At 41.5% G+C, this 21,119-nt stretch overlaps 1 protein-coding gene across 10 annotated transcripts in view; it reads right to left on the reverse strand.

Moving 5' to 3' along the window:
- The window catches only part of MBNL2 (muscleblind like splicing regulator 2), a 172,651-nt gene that overhangs the window by 12,536 nt on the left and 138,996 nt on the right, over nt 1-21,119 (reverse strand). For 4 of the 10 annotated variants that reach the window (XM_050950244.1, XM_050950224.1, XM_050950206.1 and 1 more), the window contains one exon: nt 20,559-20,653. The exons of the other annotated variants lie outside the window; for them this stretch is intronic. In XM_050950244.1, coding sequence (XP_050806201.1) covers nt 20,559-20,653 — 95 coding nt within the window. The remainder of the gene's footprint in view (nt 1-20,558; nt 20,654-21,119) is intronic. 10 annotated transcript variants of the gene reach the window in all.

Here is a 21,119-nt window from a genome sequence, read left to right on the forward strand (position 1 = left end):
TGTTAGCAACTGTCTTGTTATTTGTCTGTATAGTGCATAGCACAAATTGGGCCCTGGTCTTTGTCTGAGGTTCCTAGGTGCTAGAGTTGTATAAATTAATATAAAGAGTGTTTATACAGTGTGTAAGTCTTGAACTGATTAGCATATTAAGAAGTCTACCCTTGGCAGCAGTCAGTAAATTTGCAATTACAAAAAAACTGTAAAAAAGTATGAAAGAAAGGTAATCTCACCCTAAACTCCAGTAAAACTGTTGTTTAGCAGTTGCAGCAAATAAAATTAAACTGTAGTTTATTTTACTTCAAAGCCTCCTCTGGCTTAGTTGGCAAACTAAAATAGCTGTTGCATTTCAGACAAAAATAACTGCCTTTGAACTACCTGACTGCAGCCTATGGTTTGCAAGCTTTATTTTCCTCTCTTAAAAAGTTAGCTCAAACTCTTTCAGCAGGTGCTTCAATGTCTGCAAGGTTCTAACAATTATTATACATTTTACTCTGGACTGGCTGGAACATTACCTTGCCTTTGAACCTCACTATAGATGAAAACCTCATATCCAATTTCTTTCCTCCCCAGTCACCACACACATCTGATTAATTACAGCATTAACAGACACACACATTCAAAATGAAGCTCAGCCTGAGGTATGCTTAGCAGTGCATTTCCTCCTGGCTTTACACTCTTTTCCCAAGGCATTACTTGTTTGGCTGACATCAATCAGGCCCACCTACCTGCCCTCTGACTGGCATCTCATGTCTACTGCTCTGCTCAGTCCCTTCTCCTCTCCTGTCTCTGAGTCAGCTCAGTTCTCTTTGCTCCAATTCCACTCTGCTTCTCTGACCACCAACCCCGTTGCTTGGCAGCTCAGTGCTGCTGTGCCTAATGTCTGTCCCATTGTCCTTGCTAAGTGGGCAGGAAACATGATACTCTCCATGAATCCGTAAACTCAGGGGTCGTACCCTATGACTGGAGAACTGCTAACATAATACCTACTTTTAGGAAAGGTGGAAAAAGTGATTTGTGAAACTACAGGCTTGTTAGTCTGACCTCTGTTGTATGCAAGGCTTGGAACAAATTTTGAAAGAGAAGTTAAGAACATAGCGGTAAATGGTAGTTGGGATAAAACACAACATGGTTTTACAAAAGATATATCATGCCAGACCAACTTGATCTCTTTCTTTGAGAAAATAAATGATTTTTTAGAAAAAGGAAATGCAGGTAGAGAGAAGGGCTACTCAGATGATCGGAGGAATGGAATACTTATGAGAGGAAACTCCAGGAGCTTGGCTTGTTTGGCCTAACAAAGCGAAGGCTGAGAGGAGATTTGACTGCTCTCTCTAAAAACATCAGAGGGGTAAATACCATGGAGGAAGAGGAGTTTATTTAAGTAAAATACCAATGCTGACACAAGAATAAATGGTTATAAAACTGGCCATCAATAAGTTTAGGCTTGGAATTCGATGAAGGTTTCTCACCATCGGAGGAATGAAGTTCTGGAATAGCCTTCCAAGAGAAATGGGGGCAAAAAAGCCAACTTCTTTCAAGAGTGAGTTTGATTAGTTTATGAAGGGAATGGTATGATGAGATTTGTTACATGCCATTGTAGGCAATTTGAAATTGCTAGTAGCTCTCAGTTACAACAGAGAATACTTTCCCAGATGTCTGTCTGGTGGGTCTTGCTGACATACTCAGGGTTGAATTGATCGCCATTTTTGGGGTTGGGGAGGAATTTCCCCCCAGGTCAGATTGGCAGAGACCCTGGGATTTTTCACCAGCCTCTGAAGCATGAGGATTGGGCCACTTGCTGGTTTAAACTAGAGTCTCTGTAACTTGAAGTCTTTAAATCATGATTTGAGGATTTCAGTAACTCAGCCAGAGGTTATATGTCTATTACAGGAGGGGGCATCTGAGGTTCTGTGACCTGCAGTGTGCAGGAGGTCAGAATAAATGATCACGATGGCCCCTTCTAGCCCTAAAGTCTATGAACCAATTAGTCCCAGGCAATAGGACTTTTCCCAGACTGTATACATATATGTAAGTTTAATGAATGTTTGATGTCATATGCAGTATAATTCGAGACGTATGCAAACATAAAAGCCTGCAACCACAATGTTGCTTTTTTGATGGAATATAATAAATATCTTTTGTATATTTGCCATTTTAGGAAACATATTGAGGTGATAAAAGACCAGTTTTTAGCTAAACATGGATTTCATTCTCTCCCCCTTTTATCATTTGTATAGAAGACTTGAGTATCTGAAATCATTTACTATCAGAGGCAGATATATTTCTAGCAATGGAAAATGCTCATGCTATTACTAGCATCCTTTGATTCCATTAGTCACAGGTTGTTGACGACTCACAGCAGAGATCTTATGCAATGGATGGAAGTTGCTCTTCTCTGGATTCACTTCTTTACAGTGGTCGCAGATGGATTCCACAAGAAACAGGCCTAGTCTACACTACGCGTTTATACCGATTTTAGCAGAGTTAAACTGATTTAACACTGCACCCATCCACACAATGAGGCCCTTTATATCAATATAAAGGGCTCTTTAAACCGGTTTCTGTACTCCTCCCTGACGAGAGGAGCGGCGCTGAAATCGGTATTACCATATCGGATTAGGGATAGTGTGGCCGCAAATCGACAGTATTGGCCTCCAGGCGGTATCCCACAGTGCACCACTGTGACCGCTCTGGACAGCAATCTGAACTCGGATGCACTGGCAGGTAGACAGAAAAAGCCCCGCGAACTTTTGAATTTCATTTCCTGTTTGGCCAGCATGGAGAGCTCACCAGCACAGGTGACCACGCAGAGCTCATTAGCACAGGTAACAATGCAGTCTCCTGAGAATCGAAAGAGCTCCAGCATGGACAGCACGGGAGGTACTGGATCTGATTGCTATATGGGGAGAGGATTCTGTGCTAACAGAACTCCGTTCCAAAAGACGAAATGAAAAAACATTTGAAAAAATGTCCAGGGCTATGATGGAGAAAGGCCACACCAGGGATTCAGTGCAGTGCAGAGTGAAAGTTAAGGAGCTCAGAAAAGCCTACCAGAAAACCAAAGAAGCAAACGGAAGGTCCGGGTCAGGGCCGAAAACATGCCGCTTCTATGCTGAGCTGCATGCAATTCTAGGGGGGTCCGCAACCACTACCCCACCCCTGTCCGTGGATTCCGAGGTGGGGGTTGTAATCTCAGCCATGGCTGAGTATTCTGCGGACGGGGAAGATGAGGAGGATGAGCTTGCAGAGAGCACACAGCACTCTGTTCTCCCCAACAGCCAGGAGCTTTTTCTCACCCAGATGGAATTACCCTCCCAACCCTCCCAACCCAGTAGCCCAGACAATGAAGCCATGGAAGCGACCTCTGGTGAGTGTACCTTTGTAAATATAAAACATGGTTTAAAAGCAAGCTTTTTTTAATGATTGATTTACCCTGAGGACTTGGGATGCATTCGCGGCCAGTACAGTTATTGGAAAAGTTTGTTAACATGTCTGGGGATGGAGCGGAAATCCTCCAGGGACATCTCCATGAAACTCTCCTGGAGGTACTCCAAAAGCCTTTGCAGAAGATTTCTGAGCAAGGCAGCCTTATTCCATCCACCATGGTAGGACACTTGACCACGCCATGCATGTAGCAAGTAATCTGGTATCATTGCATGACAAAGCCTAGCTGCGTATGGTCCCGGTGATTGCTGGCATTCAAGCAACATCTGTTCTTTATCTCGCTGTGTTATCCTCAGGAGAGTGATATCGTTCATGGTAACCTGGTTGAAATTCAGGAATTTAATTAAGGGGACAGAGACGGCCATTCCTACTGGGCTGTTTTGCCTGTTGCTTAAAAGAAATCCTTCCTTGCAGATAGCCAAGCAAGGGGGAAAAGAGGAGGGGTAATGGTGCTGAGCTTTTTCGCGTTTGGCTAGCAGGTATCTTCCCTGTTACCAGTCATGCGGTCTGGGGGGGAGGGGGGAGATTAGCAGTGATCTTCCATGATACCAGCCACGCGGTGGGGGGAGGGGTAAAGCAATCATCCCAGAGAATTGGATGGGGGGGTGGTTTCTGCTGCTGCATGTTAACAGGAAAGAAGCAGCATTGAACGGGATTTGCTTGGTATTTGGGAAAGGAGGGCACTGTGCATATGAAGGCTGCAGAAGCCGAAAGACAATGGCTTACCATGGCCACATGCAAGCTGAATTCTGCTGCCCGGACCTGTGTCTGTGAGATCTCTAACATCAGAGCCGCAGGCACTCAATATTAAGATGCAAAATGCGACCTTGTAGTGAAATCACATGTGCTATGTAAGGTGAATAGTGTTGTCCACTGTGAAAGAGTATAACTATTGTTCTGTAAAAATGTATCTTTTTAAATACTTCTCTCCCTTTCTAACCTCCATCATGCAGTTGCAAATTTTTCAAGCCTCCCTACTCCATCCCAAAGGCTATCTCAGATAAGGTGGAGGAAAAAAAAGATGCGAGATGACATGTTCTCGGAAATCATGGAAGTAACCCGCAATGAAAGAGCTCATCTGAATGAGTGGAAGGACGTGGTATCAAATTACAGGAAAGATGCCAGTGAACGTGAGGATAGGAGGGACCAACGTTAGGAGAGGAGAGACCATCGAGATGAGTGGTGGCAGCAGGAAGATCAGAGGTGTAGGCAGGAAGATCAGTGGTGGCGGGATGCAATGCTGGGGCTGCTGCGTGATCAAACTGACATCCTCCGACATCTGGTGGAGCTTCAGGAACAGCAGCAAGGTCACAGAGCGTCGCTGCAGCCCCTGTGTAGCCACCCTCACTACTCACCATGTTCTGTATCTTCCTCACCCAGACGTGTAAGAACGCATGGGGGAAGGCTTCGTGCACTCACCCACTCCACCCCCGTGGACAGCCCAACCAAAAGGCTGTCATTACTTTGAAATATTTTTAGTGGCCTTTTCCTTCCCTCCTATCCTCCTCCCAAACCACACCCGAGATACCTTGTCAGTTCTCTTCCTCTTTTTATAATGACTTTTTAATAAAGAATACATGATTTTTAAATGATAGTGACTATTTCCTTAAGCAAGCTGTAATTGAAGGGGGAGGGTTTGAGTCAATCAAGGGGGGGGATTCATCAAGGGGAAACAAACACAACAGTCACACCGTACCCTGGCCCGTGATGAAACTCGTTTTCAAAGCTTCTCTGATGCGCAACGCTTTGTGGTGCGCTCTTCTAATCGCTCTGGTGTCTGGCTGCACGTAATCAGCGGCCAGGTGATTTGCCTGAGCCTCCCACCCCGCCACAAAGGTCTCCCTCTTACTCTCACAGAGATTGTGGAGCACACAGCAAGCAGCAATAACAATGGGGACATTGGTTTGGCTGAGGTCTGAGCGAGTCAGTAATGTGCGCCAGCACGCCTTTAAACGGCGAAATGCACATTCTACCACCATTCTGCACTTGCTCAGCCTGTAGTTGAACAGCTCCTGACTACTGTCCAGGCTGTGTGTGTATGGCTTCATGAGCCATGGCATCAAGGGGTAGGCTGGGTCATCCAGGATAACTACAGGCATTTCAACATCCCCAACTTTTATTTTCTGGTCTGGGAAATAATTCCCTTGTTGCAGCCATTTAAATAGGGTAGTGTTCCTGAAGACGCGAGCGTCATGAACCTTTCCTGGCCATCCCACGTGGATGTTGGTGAAACGTCCCTTGTGATCCATCAGTGCTTGCAGCACCATTGAAAAGTACCCCTTGCGGTTTACGTACTGGGTGCCCTGGTGCTCCGGTGCCAAGATAGGGATATGGGTTCCATCTATCGCCCCCACCACAGTTAGGGAATCCTATTGCAGCAAAGCCATCCACTATGACCTGCACGTTACAACCTTTTGTAGCAGCAGCTTAATGATTGCTTTGGCTACTTGCATCACAGAAGCCCCCACAGTAGATTTTCCCACTCCAAATTGATTCCCGACTGACCGGTAGCTGTCTGGCGTTGCAAGCTTCCAGAGGGCTGTTGCCACTCGCTTCTCAACTGTGAGGGTTGCTCTCATCTTGGTATCATGGCGTTTCAGGGCAGGGGAATGCAAGTCACAAAGTTCCATGAAAGTGCTCTTACGCATGTGAAAGTTTCGCAGCCACTCTGAATCGTCCCAAACCTGCAAAACTATGCGGTCCCACCAGTCTGTGCTTGATTCCTGGGCCCAAAATTGGCGTTCAGTGGCTAGAACCTGCCCATTACCAGCAGGATCTCCAAAGCACAGGGGCCCGAGGTTTGGGAGAATTCTGTGTCCATGTTCTCATCACTCTCATCGCCGCTCTGCCGTAGCCACCTCCTCCTTGCCTGGCTTTGCAGGTCCTGGTTCAGCATAGACTGCACGAGAATGCGTGAGGTGTTTACAACGTCCATGATTGCGGTCTTGATCTAAGCAGGGTCCATGTTTGCTGTGCTATGGCGTTTGCACAGTTCACCCAGGAAAAAAGGCGAGAAACAGTTGTCTGCTGCTTTTACGGAGGGAGGGGTGAGGCTGTACCCAGAACCACCCGCGACAATGTTTTTTGCCCCATCAGGCACTGGGATCTCAACCCAGAATTCCAAGGGGCAGAGGAGACTGCGGGAACTATGGGATAGCTACGGAACAGCTACCCACAGTGCAACGCTCCAGAAATCGACACTAGCCTCGGTACATGGACGCACACCGCCGAATTAATGTGCTTAGTGTGGCCGCGTGCACTCGACTTTATACAATCTGTTTTACAAAACTGGGTTATGTAAAATTGGAATAATCCCATAGTGTAGGCATACCTTCAATCATGTCATTCTTCCTATTTAATACTTCTATGAAGCCACTAAAAAGAGAATCTGAGACAGCTAATGCTGTCATCTCATCATTATGCTCATGCTTATTATATTAACAAGTATTTATTCACTTTAAATAAACAAAAGTAGCTACATTCTAGGACTAGCCAACCTTATTCACTCTTCTTATGAACAGTGAATAATATAGTCCCTTTAAAGCAGAGGTTTTCAAACTGTGGGGCTGCCCAGGGCTGACAGCCAGGGCTCCCGCTGTCAGCCCCAGGCGGCTGTCAGCTGGGGCTCCCACAGTCAACTGTCCAGCTGACAAAATTGCAGCAGTCACAATCATTTCTATAGCAACAATGACCTTTCCCACCTTCTAGTTTAGTGTATCATATCCTCTCCTTACAACAAGCAGTTGTGCAGTGCTTATTCCACTAGTGAGTTTGATATTTTTTCATATTATGTGGTGAAAAATGAATCAGTACTTATTGCCAAAAGGTAGTGTTCTGAAATGAAAGGCAGAAGCTGAAACGGCTGATACAGTCATCATATCAACCACATTGCCAAGAATAAAAAGCCTTATGCAACTGGAGAAAAACTGATTCTCCCAGTTGCATTTGACATTTGCAGGACCATGCTTGTAAGGCAGAGAAGTTAAAAATGATCCCACTGTCAGACAACACAGTGAGCCGCCGAATCTGACATGTCAGAAAATATCAATGTGCAGCTGATCTCTCAATTACAATCCAGTTTATTTGCAATCCAGTTGGATGAAGCAACAGATATATCAAAAAAAAGCTCACTTAATTGGTTACATTCGGTATGTCACAAAACATCAATATTGTAAGATTTTCTGTTCTGCAAGTCAGTTAAGATGCATGCAACTGGATCTGAACTGTTTAACATTTTAAACAACTTCTTAACTTCTCACAAGTTGAAGGGGGAAGCCTGAGCTGGCATCGACACGGATGGAGCCCCTTCTATGCCCGGCAGTAGGGCAGGCTTGAAAGCCAAAGTATTTGAAATTGCTCCACATATATCGTGGACTTGTATGATACACTGCAAAACACTTGCAACTCGAAACATGGATCAGGAACTTAATGATGTTCTGAGTTCTGCTATCAAAATCATAAACTTTATCAAGATCCAGCCTATTGAGGCACGTCTCTTTGTAATCCTTTTTACAGAAATTAGAGCGGAGCACAATCTTTTTTTGTTTTACATGGAAGTCAGGTGACTATCCTGCGGGAAAGTGCTGCAATGCATTTTTCAACTGAGAAACTAAAGTTTGACTTTTTCTAGTGGATTTGAATTTCAGCAACACAGAGACACTGTGTGATCCCTGCTGGCTTGTGCTTTTGGCTTACCTTGCTGATATTTTTGACAAACTGAATTCTCCAAATGTCTCATTGCAAGGAGCGGAAAGTACTATTTTTGACCTGCACAACAAGAAAGCTAGCTCTATGGAAACCAAAAATCAAAACTGAGTTAAGCATTCCACTCCCACTAACTGACGCTATTGATGAAACACAATCTGAACTATAGAGTATTGTGAAGCCAAATAAGAATCACTTGACTACTCTCAGAGTCACTTTGGATAAATATTTTACCGAAGGAAAAGTAACCCCTGAACGACTGGATTATTGAACCTTTTGTAGCTGAGGCAGTGACCTTGTCTCAGCTCTCAGATGACACTCAGGAGAATATGATGGAACTTCAGAGTGATAAGATACTGGACATTCAATTTAAAAAACAAGTCTTTGGGGGATTTTAGGCTGAAAGTTGGCTCAGGATATTCAGCTTTGTCAAAGTGTGTGATCAAAGCTCTTTTACTGTTTGGTTCATCTTATTTGTGTGAGATCGGCTTCTCTTCGCTGGCTGTGTTAAAGACAAAGTATCATTCGAGACTGGGAGTAGAGGACAACCTCAGAGTGTCATTAAAAAATCTCTCCACATAACTGTTCGCAGAGAAACAGGCACATCCTTCACATTAAAGTATCTGTGTATCTGAAACTTACAGTATAGATAATTTAATTAAAGTTGGGTTAAAGGTCTCTGTTAGGCTTATGAGTAGGCTATCGAGTATACTTTTTGCATGTGTCTATTTTTGTCTTGGTTGGGGCCTCAAAGAGGGAGGAGGGCTCAGTTCAACAAGTTTGAAACCACTGCTGTAAAGTTTATCATACTACACAGAAGAACATTCTAATTTCTGTTAGACTGGTAATAAACAGACTACACAGAAAGGGGAAAGCCATTATTGTAGCTAGCTTAGAAGCACCCATGTGATGACTATTTTTATGTCCAACTCAATATTAACTTTCAGCAGGTTTGATTTACTATTGTAGACTATATTTTTCATCTGCCATTTTTAGGGCATTTTCTTTTCTCTGCTTTCATTTTCTAAACTGCTGTGATAGGTTTACCCAGATGTGCTGAGGAACCAAAGATGTGAAGGGCAAGTGTGAGATTATTCATCATGACAGAATCTATATTTCTCTACCTGAGTGCTATTTCAACACAACATTCCTGAGCTCACCCATTCTTTTTATGTAAGTCCTGCTTTCTATTTTGTTTCCTTCTTGTATTTCATGTGTGCTGAAAACATTCAGAATGAGAAGGGTACTAATAATTTCACACCACTAATAGAGAGTGCTGCCTCATCACAAAGGGCACAGTAACATTTCTCTACACTCCACAGGAAGAACAAACACTAGTTGTCTCCAAGATTAAAAAAAAAACCGCAAACTCTGGCTTCAGATTAAGTTCTCTCCACTGCAAAAGCTCTCTAGCGCAATGTTATGGGTCAGACCACAAATATAATTTGGATTTTCTTGATCCCTTTGTGCATTTCCCACACAAGTCAGCCACTTTGCACATACCGGAGTAGTATTTTGTGTTACTGTACTTATGGTTAGTTTTATAAACTTACTGCACATATTTAGAATGGACCAATCATGGTATCTGAGGGAAATTTATCCATGACTGTCCTGACTTTTATTCATTTAAATTGTCATGCCTTTTCTTTGACTTAAACAAGAAAAAAGTGAAGCTATGAATTGTGAATGGCTTTATATTCAAATTAATATATAAAATCTCCAGCTGAATCTGCAAAGGGAGACCCCTGCAAGATCAGTGGCAAAAATGATAAGTGCATTATTGCTGGGGGAATGCTTCATGGAATGGATCATGTACATATAAATAAGTTATCTAAGTTTATTTCAAGGGTGAATTCTTGAAACAGACAACTGAAATTCTTCCAAATTCCAAACAAATACATCTGGAGCTCTGTACTGCATTACATGGCTAAAATTTTAAAGGAAAAACACATACCTGATATGAACTGTGGATGAATTTCAAGAACTGGCAACTGTTATATCTAAATTCTTTTTCCCTCAAACTTATGAAATCACTTGATCTCAGAAAACTTTGCCCATGTTCCAATAATTAAAAAAACCACACCCAATGGAATTGTACCATAGTTGCCAAAAATATTACTTTTCGTATGACATAAACTTGTGAAATTTCATCTTAAAGATACATTTGTTTGGAAAATTATACAAAAGCAGGAAACATTAGAAAACTGCCTCCTCAAACATATGTATACTGTACCACTACAATGTTATATTTTATGAAACAGCTAAATGCAGAAAAACATTCCAAAGTTAAAAAAAGAGAGTGTAAAGAGAAGGAAGGACGCCTAGATTTCTGATATAAAAAGGAAATAAAATGCATGCTTTTCTTTGCACATTTCTCAGTCTGTGTGAAGATACTGCCATCTAGCTACTTTATGGGAGAAAAAGCCAATTTTCAGTCTTTGATGACTTCTCACACATCCCTTCAAAATTGATAATATTTTATACATTGTAAATACCCATTCTAAAGATGCATCTGACGAAGTGGGTATTCACCCACGAAAGCTCATGCTCCAAAATGTCTGTTAGTCTATAAGGTGCCACAGGTTTCTTTGCTGCTATTCTAAAGATTTGTACACAAGAAGGTTGCTAAAAATAACTATCATCGGTAATGAGTTTCACAGTGTGACAGTTGAACAGAAAGGGTCCCACAAAACAATGTTAGTAAAAATAGATAAAATGAAGACATTTTAAGTGTATTTAGCATTATATTTCAAATATCAAGTCCCTTAATTTCTGTGATGTGATCATTTCTTTCTGTTTAACCAAATCTGCACTGAAAAATAGAGCTACTTATACAGTTTCTGTTAATTAAAAAATAATGTTTTCCCATATACTGGATAGTGTCGACATGCCTAGAAAATGAGTGCGTGAGTGTCTGAAGTCAATGCGAGTTTTTCTTTTGACTTTGCCCTCTTGTGTTTGCAAAGTTTTCCAATCCTTATTTTTGAAAGTGAAACTTCCTTACGTGTAAATCAACTTCTCTGAAAATTTCATTTGATTATGTTCATGCTCCTGGGTCTTGCACGTCTATCATGAAATAGGCCATGAGCCTGTAATTTTTGAGCTTTTAAGACAAGATACATGTTTCTCAGGCACAGGCTACTTGCTGTTATCTGCATACTCGCTATATAAATTCCTTTTCCTCTTTCTTGAGGAGCAAGACACAAAAGCATCCTAAACTACCACATACAACTTTTACCCCTAACAAATATGTGGTAGGGTGACCAAAAAGAAAGTTACAAAGCAGCATTTGTTTCCCAGGTCTGAGAGGAAGGTGGGAGAGTAGAAAACCAGTCAAATCATCTGTCCAGAGTTGGTGAATTTCAGGCAAGTAATTTTTCCCTTCTCTAAGAATACCTAATTGACTGAATTCTTACCCTTGAACAGAACAAAGCTTGAGGGAAACTTTTCCCAAACAATGCATTCCCCAAATAGTAGAGAAACAAAGAGGCAGTTTCATGAAGCCAGAAGAGTTGTGAAGGCTTCCTAAATCTCTCCTAGTTTTATAATGTAGCCCTGAGTAGGTTCTGTTCATCACGAACTTTGTAGCTCCAATGCTTCCTTCATCAAGGCAACTTCCTGCATCAGCGCCCTGCCCCAAGCCAAAGAGCCTCATGCTTCAGTTTTGTAGGCTGGCTCTGCATCAAGCTTCTGAAACAGGATATTTTCCTTAATAAAATCTACTACATATATGGTGATATGGTTTAATTGTGACCTTTAAAAAATGCCTAAAAGGGCAAATCCTGTCCCCATCTCTCTGAGGCTCAGAAGACCCAATGCAGCAGAACCAATTCTACTCTGCTGCGTGGTCTTTGGGAACAGGGTTTCAGAAGAATGCAAAGAATGCACGCTCACTATGTGCTGCCCAGCCCAGCTCTCCAGTGGAGGATTTAGGGCAGGATGCAGAGGCACTAAGGCTGTGGAGCCTGACAGATACGATAAGATCCTGGACAAACCTTATTAAATTAAGAATTTTAGAAGCTCGCTGTATTAAATATGCAAATGTTTATGTACTATTGAGCGACTGCATGTATTTCCATGGGACAGGGAAACCACAGCCCTCCAAGAACTAAGAACGTGGGGGCATAATTAGGCAAATTCTCTCAGGTTGTAACACCTTCAGAAATCTACCACCACACATACTGGAGAGAGGCTCACACATACTGGTCCAAACTGGATTCTCGAGGGACCAACAATTGGATAAATAACTTGAGTTAAAACTCAGAGCTTTCTTTCCGATCTAACAAATGGACAGAACCTCTGGTCTAAGGGGGAACGCAATCCTTAGGAATGGGTTGGAAGGGCTTTTGCCACTGAGGCCTCATAAGACTCGGGAGCTAGTTCTGAGTGAAAGCTGTAATGAGCTGGTGTGCATGCACATAGGTTCTTTTATTAGTTTTTAATATGTTGTCTCTGCAATGTTTTCACCTTAAGAATAAATGTGCTTGCTTATAAAGGGCAGTGTGATAACTTAGCTGTGGCAATTATACTATTTAACATCTCTGAGAAAAGAAGTGAAGCAAGCCTGCTTAGGAAGTCTTTTGCTGGGGAGGTCACAGTATAGTCAGGGAACTGTACCGCCTGGAAATAACCCAGTGAGAAGGGAGAGACACATGTGTCTCCACTCAAGAAAGCCATCGGCTAGGGAGCCAGAGGCACAGAGTGTGTCCCCTTGGTGGATCATAGAGGGGGAATACCGGTGCAGTTGCCGTCAACTGTGACAGAGCCTATTCTAGGACTGTTACTAAATTTGTTCTGTTTTTTTCGAAAGTCAACATCACCAGATTGAACAGCAATAGTTCTGAGCATTGTTTTAGATAGTTCTGGAATGAGAAGGTCTGTTCTGTCTCTTTGTCTGAACTTTCCACGTGTGACTCTGAAAGTACCTCTTCTGTGGATAAAAACAGGTACAGTACAAGGACTTTTTTCTTTGGGCTTTCTAGAGTTATTCTATGGAATAGGGAGGAGGAGGTTCTCTACTCTCTTACTATTTTTCAGGACCAGTGCAAACCTAGTCTATACCATCACCTAGATAAAGTAGGAACAAGCAGAGGAAGACGAACTAGATGAAGCAGGGACATTCCTTCCTTTTATGAGGAGGGGAGACTGATCTGGTGATTTTTTTTTTTCTTTTTGGGACTGGGCTCAGTGTTTTGATATTTCCATTTGCTTCCAGGGCCATGAGATAAAAAGAACAAAAATGGTTTAATCCGGAGATTGGTGCACCTGGGACTGCCCAAAAGGGAGCATCTTAGAGACAAGCGTGGTTCTGATAACGAGGAGAAGGGAAAACCCGCAGTTGGAGTGTCAGACATGAAAGGCAGGAGAAAAATACAATAAATGATGCTAATAAGGAAAAGATTAATAAAACTAAGTTTTTAAAAATGCAGTCATTATATGAAGTGGATATGAATTCTTTTAGCATCGACAAGACTATCTCCATAAGATAGCTATCAAATTTAATAATGTTAGTCTTATGTAGGACCCCCTTGTTATGTACCCACACTAAAGTCCCCATAAAAATAATCTTTCACCCCAAGATTTTACTTTAATCCACAAAAAGGGCCATTTTCCTCCTATCGTCCAATTTTCAGTTCATCTGCCCAACATTTTCGACATACATGGGAGTTTAACGGGTTTCCTTAAGAGACAGAGCAGAAAGCATCAAGAGCTCTCTCATAATTCAGCACAGCAACAAGTGAGAGCTACCTGCCTTGTCAAACCTTCTCTCAGAGGTAGTGCACAGAATGAGTTTAAGCATTTTCTTGGGAAGCAGGGGAGGTTTACAGAGGACAGCACCTGCCATGTGCTGCTCCTGAGCTACACACAATAGATTCACTCATGTGGGCTAAGCAAGGGGGCTGCCATGTGATTCTTCAGTCTAACAGAATTTAGGTTTACTGAAAGCCTTGTCTTGCACGTCCCCCTTTCCAAGACAGTTCTGTAACTGATTGTTCCTAATCTCCTGTGTTACAAACCATGAAGGAGAGAGAGGCAGCTGCCTTCCCAAACTTCTCAATTCCAAAATTTCCTGATTAAGCAAGTGGCTTAATAAATTGTTTAAAAAATTACTTCCACCCAAATGATGGGGCAACTACTTTAATTTGTTTTTTGAACTTGAATGTAATGTGACTATTTTTATTTTCATTATTTTAATTTTACAATTATTTCAATAAAATGAAGGTTCCCGAATAATTTCAGAATTAATACAGCTGCATAATTTCCAATTTGACTCAGAAACTGATTCTTAATTTAGGTCAAATGATGTTGAATAATTCACAAGCCTTGGCCTTGTTACACAACATGCTGATCCTTCATCTCTTTTTAAATGTAATCTGAAAATGGATCTTTCCTCTATTGTATATGATTCTTTAGGCCATAAACAAAGGGAGATAAATTATGACCAACAATATAATACCTTTACACAGCTTTTTCTGTAATGTATATTCTATATTGTCTATTTGTTCTGTGAAGCATTTTAGAATATAGTTTTGTATGAAAGATGCTACACAAAGTAAAGACATACTGTATTGTATTGCAGTGAATTTATATGAGTAAGGCTATTGTCTAAAAGCATTTTGAGTTCTATAATCGATATTATAAGATTTCTGGATTATCATTCTGTGTGTTGCTCTGAAGCCTAAAATGTCTGTTGAGTCAGCATGAAGCAATAGAAACAGCTACAAGATGGTTGAGAGTTCTTTTTGTTTCGAATATCACAAGGTTTGGCCATCATATTACAGTATTACAGTCTAGTTTTTATGTTCTCAGCAATTTTTGGCCAATTTTTTTTAAAACACTTCACAAATTACACCTGTATCACAGTGCAGGATTTCACCTAGTTTTTTTTTTTTTAAATCATCAAGAACTGGACAGACATTCTATGAGTTCCTACTTCACTAAAGTGCAGCTGGAATATTAGTTGAGATAAATTACACCATATAGAAACATACATAATGCAATGTTATCCAGGAAAAACAGAGGGAAAATGATGAAATCTTGGAAATGCACATGATTTCTTTACTCTGGCTATCTCTAACATCAAAGAGAAAAAGGACCACTGTGGTGGAAGCTGTAGGAGACTAAGCAAGCAGCAGTCTCTCTGTGAAAATAAACTTAGTGGTTATGTTCCAGCTGAAGGCTCCTGACTAGAGCTGGTCAAAACTTGAAATTTCCATTCCATGGAAAATTCTGACATTTTAAAAAAGTTTTCCTCCCAAGTCAGAACAAAAACTAAAAATTTCCCATGGAAATTCCAAAAACTTTTTATTTTGGAAAATTCTGAACATTTCCATTCGATTTTTCCAAAACGGAACAAAGAAACTAGCTGCCCTCTACACCAGAGGCAGCCCAGGGAGTCCCCCACCATGGAGCAGGGAGTAGAGAAGCCCTTAGAACCTTGTTTCCAGCCAGGGGGCTCGGCTCCCTCTCTGCAATTATGTGATCACATACTATTTTTTCCACAGCTTTCATTCAGTTCACAGGTTGAATGCACAAGGGGGAAACTCAGCCACCAAAGCTGTCTGATTGGCATGGTGAGCAGCACAGCAGGGTTTGTGTAGTCTATGCTTTGGGTCTGATTTACTCATGTTATTTTCAAAAAGAAAGCACACAATTGGCCAGCAGATAGGGTTCATGCAGATTTTCATGCAGTATGTCATTGACACAAAATATGAACCATCATCACATGCTAATTCAATTTCTGTGCCTGACCCAGGATTTTTTAAAAACTATCAGCTGATACTCAGCGGCTGTGACTGTCCGCTGATGTTGGCACCTCCTCCTAGTGGCGGTTCCAGGATTCCTGAGCAGGTCAGCAAATTTTTCCCAAGAGGAATTTAAAATATTGACCCAGATGATTAAGCACTGCTATGACTTCCTCTTCAGGATCAAGTCTGGTATCACATTCCATCTGGGTGAAAGCTCCTAGAGTCAGCAATCTCTTAGAATCATAGAATATCAGGGTTGGAAGGGACCTCAGGAGGTCATCTAGTCCAACCCCCTGCTCAAAGCAGGACCAATCCCCAGGCAGATTTTTGCCCCAGATCCCTAAATGGCCCCCTCAAGGCCTGAACTCACAACCCTGGGTTTAGCAGGCCAATGCTCAAACCACTGAGCTACCCCCCGCAGCTTACTTCAGCTTCTGTGCGTTTCCAATGACGAAAGCAAAGGAGGAAGTGAAAAGCCTACTGGTGAAAACAACGGTTCCCATTGATATCCAGGGGAAGAAATGCCCTAGCAATTCCCATTTTACATTTTTAAACAAGACCCTCATTAAATTTAAGTGTTCCCTTCTTCCAACATAAATGGAAAAGGAAACCAGTGCTGCCTAAGCCAGGGGGAACCAGGGTATCCTCTTGTCAGAGGACAGATGCCTGGTGTTTTGCTTGTAGAAAAAAGGGGCAGAGATGATGATGTTAAGTATGATGACTGTCTCTTCAGCCAGCATGAGTGAAGTTACTCAGCTCATAGACTCATAGACTTTAGGGTCAGAAGGGACCAATGTGATCATCTAAGTCTGACCTCCTGCACAAAGCAGGCCACAGAACGCTACCCATCCACTTCTATGACAAACCCCTAACCTATGTCCGAGTTATTGAAGCATTCAAATTGTGGTTTGAAGACCTCAAGCTGCAGAGAATCCACCAGCAAGTGACCCATGCCCCACGCTGCAGAGGAAGGCGAAAAACCTCCAGGGCATCTGCCAATCTGCCCTGGAGGAAAATTCCTTCCCAACCCCAAATATGGCGATCAGCTAAACCCTGAGCATGTGGGCAAGACTCACCAGCCAGCACTCAGGAAAGAATTCTCTGCAGTAACTCAGATCCCATCCCATCCCACATCCCATCACCGACCACTGGGCATACTTATCTGCTGGTAATCAAAGATCAATTGCCAAAATTGAGCTATCCCATCATACCATCCCTTCCATAAACTTATCAAGCTTAGTCTTAAAGCCAGATATGTCTTTTGCCCCCACTACTCCCCTTGGAAGGCTGTTCCAGAACTTCACTCCTCTGATGGTTAGAAACCTTCATCTAATTTCAAGTCTAAACTTCCTAGTGCCCAGTTTATACCCATTTGTTCTTGTGTCTACATTGGTACTAAGCTTAAATAATTCCTCTCCCTCCCTAATATTAATCCCTCTGATATATTTATAAAGAACAAGCATATCTCCCCTCAGCCTTCTTTTGGCTAGACTAAACAAGCCAAGCTCTTTGAGTCTCCTTTCATATGACAAGTTTTCCATTCCTCGGATCATCCTAGTAGCCCGTCTCTGAACCTGTTCCAGTTTGAATTCATCCTTCTTAAACATGGGAGACCAGAACTGCACACAGTATTCCAGGTGAGGTCTCACCAATGCCTTATATAATGGTACTAACACCTCCTTATCTTTGCTGGAAATACCTCGCTTGATGCATCCTAAAACCGCATTAACTTTTTTAACGGCTATATCACATTGGCGGCTCATAGTCATCCTGTGATCACCCAATACTCCAAGGTCCTTCTCCTCCTCTGTTGCTTCCAACTGATGTGTCCCCAATGTATATCTAAAATTCTTATTATTAATCCCTAAGTGCATGACCTTGCACTCTTCACTATTAAATTTCATCCTATTACTATTCCTCCAGTTTACAAGGTCATCTAGATCTTCCTGTATGATATCCCGGTCATCCTCCGTGTTAGCAATACCCCCGAGCTTCGTGTCATCTGCGAACTTTATTAGCACATTCCCGCTTTTTGTGCCAAGATCAGTAATAAAAAGGTTAAATAAGATTGGTCCCAAAACCGATCCTTGAGGAACTCCACTAGTAACGTCCTTCCAGCCTGACAGTTCACCCTTCAGTACGACCCATTGTAGTCTCCCCTTTAACCAGTTCCTTATCCACCTTTCAATTTTCATATTGATCCCCATCTTTTCCAATTTGACTAATAATTCCCCATGTGGAACCATGTCAAATGCCTTACTGAAATCGAGGTAAATTAGATCTACTGCATTTCCTTTGTCTAAATAATCTGTCACCTTCTCAAAAAAGGAGATCAGGTTGGTTTGGCATGATCTACCTTTAGTAAAACCATGTTGTAATTTGTCCCAATTACCATTGACCTCAATGTCCTTAACTACTTTCTCCTTCAAAATTTTTTCCAAGACCTTACATACTACAGATGTCGAACTAACAGGTCTATAGTTACTCAGATCACTTTTTTTTCCCTTTCTTAAAGATAGGAAGCAGCCCCTGTGGAAATCCATGTGGAAAACATTGCTATTGACAGGAATCTTTGGATGTGCCTATACTGCAGCTTGGAGCATTCTTCCCAGTGCAGGCAGACAGACATGTGCTAGCGCTGCTTTTCATTGCACATTACATATTGCAGCTAGCTGGTATAGCATGGGTGACAGCTTGGGCTAGCCATCTGAATACAGCTGGAGCCACTGGGTACATACTCGGGCAACTTGCCCAATCCACCACCGGTGCTACCCCAGCTACACTGCTATTTTTAATAAGCTTTGTCACGCAGAGCTAACACGTGTCTCTCAACCCGGAGTGGGGACCCTGGTTCCAACTGCAGTATAGACATATCCTTTGTTTGTTTTATTTATTCCCGTGCCATCTGTATTTCCACTTGTTTGTGTCTCTGTTTTTGATCACAATGCTTCACAAAAGTTCACTACGCACTTTTAAACCAATTTCTGTTGCAGAGACTCTTATGTGCAATGTTAACTACAAGATTTGAGAACCTGAAATCCAGCAAACCTACAGGATCATCAACTGACTGTTTAGGGTAGTACCACGATGTTATTCATTACCTTACCATACCTTCAAAACAAAAACGAGAAGAACAGAAAACAGCTGAATTTTAAGCACATCAGTTGCCTGTGACATTTGTCTTCTATTCCCAAACATCATCCTTCAGCATTTTCCTTATTAAAATGATTTAGCTTTCAGAAAGGGATGTACAAAAGAATATCGTGAAGAACAAAAGATAAAGCCATGAATACACTATCACACTGAAAAATGTAAACCCTCCTAAAACCAAGGAAGATGTTTGTTTGTGTTTCTTCAAGAAAGCACTGTGTATTTCAGAGGTAGTATATTTCCCCTAGAATACTATACATCATGGTAACTTATATTACCAAACTTGAATTGCTATTAAACGGAGTTCAATTTTCCAGTAGAACACCTTTAAATAATACATTCTGAATATTTTTAAAAATTCTAAATAACTAAATAAAATTGGCATGCGATTCTGCTCCTCTGCTAGGTTTGCAGGGGGGGCCAGTGGCAACAAGATAACTATGCTGAAGGCCGCTGCTTCTTCCTTTTCTCTTTGTGGGCAAATCTGCCTATACCTCTTCAGTTTCAGCTTACTATTGCTGTTGCTGGTAAACACCTTTTTGAAAAACTTGGGGAAGAGTATACATTTAAGCTCTCCCTGAACACTGCATGACAGTGATGCACCTGGCTATCAATAAAACAGTAAAAGTGACCAATGCAGAAAGTGGTGTGCAGGCTGGCACACTGAGGATTGAACTGAGGACCTCCAAAACATGAATCTCTACAGATCAAGCTAAAGAGCCCAGCTCACATAGGGAGAGCTGCAACAGACTCATATCCTCAGTAGATCGGGCACAGAAGGGAAAGGTAATACACAGTTACATCAGAAAACTGATTAAAAAAAAGAAGAAGAAAAAATATTACTACTTCTGATCTCTTTCTCTTGCATCTTAGGGATGGACTCATAACAACAGCAGAGACAATATTTTCAGAAGGAAATGTCATTTTCAGGTTGGCAGTGCCCCTTTAAATCTAGGATGGACAGAGGAGTCCAACTTTCCAGCTAAATATCCAGAATGTAAATGTGAGTTATTCCTTATGTTACTGGCATTTTTACTTTTTCCTTTTCAAGAAGCTTATCTTCAGCTGACTCTGCTCACTTGTGGTTTTAGTCAGTTTTCACGAACACAATAAGCTAGTCATTTACACACACTGTATGGAGAAAAGGATATTAACACATATGGACATTTGAAAACTGCTGTAACATTTTTTCCTTTTGGCATCCGAAGTTAGTTGTAAATCTTAACAAGGAGTCCACTACTAAAATGATTCTCTCTCAGCTGGGTTAATTACACAATATTAGATACAAGAAACAAACACTGCAACATAAAACATAGCTACATCATTATTTGCAATAAATGTTAACTCTAAATAAGTGCAACCTGTTCATAAACACTTGCTATAAACTATTTAAAAATAAAATTTGATGGGTAAACATGAAAAAAAAATTCTCCATGAGAATTTTTTTTAAAAAAATATCAGCACTCATTTAGAGTTTGGGATTTGTGAAAGAAAGCTTTAAAAGGAGCAAACCTGATTGGCTGTGGCTGTTGCGGCGAAGGGGACACTTGTTGCAGGAGTTGCTGCTGCAGAGACAGTGGCGGACGTAGCGCTGTGCATCATGGGCACTTTCAGGAGGGGAACCATGGAAGCAATGAACAGGAGGGTGCAGCATTATGGTAATAGAAGTGGTATTTTGGCATGGTGAATATCAGAGCAGCAAGCCATCATGGGTTAAACCAGCAGATGGCATGCAATCACAATGCAAAGCAAGAAAGCGTGGCAGAGAAATAAAAAAGGGAAAATAGCTTATTACAAGTACAATTAAAGGAAGTTTGTCAACATAATCAGTGATTCCCAGAAAAAGCAAAATACTTCTGATTGCTGGTATTATATTTAAGAATTTGACAAATTATTTTAAATTGGGCGTCTATCAAAGCAGCTTATCACTTTAAGTAAGAATTGTTCAATCACTTGAAAGACTATTTTAAAGTAACTAAAACACATTAAAACACCATCCCTTAAGAAGTGAAATCTTTCATTTTTAGTACTGGGAAGAAAAGAAACTGTTTTATTTATTGTCATTTACCAGTA

The sequence above is a fragment of the Gopherus flavomarginatus genome, chromosome 1 (genome assembly GCF_025201925.1).
Source record: "Gopherus flavomarginatus isolate rGopFla2 chromosome 1, rGopFla2.mat.asm, whole genome shotgun sequence".
Taxonomy (NCBI): Eukaryota; Metazoa; Chordata; order Testudines; family Testudinidae; genus Gopherus; species Gopherus flavomarginatus.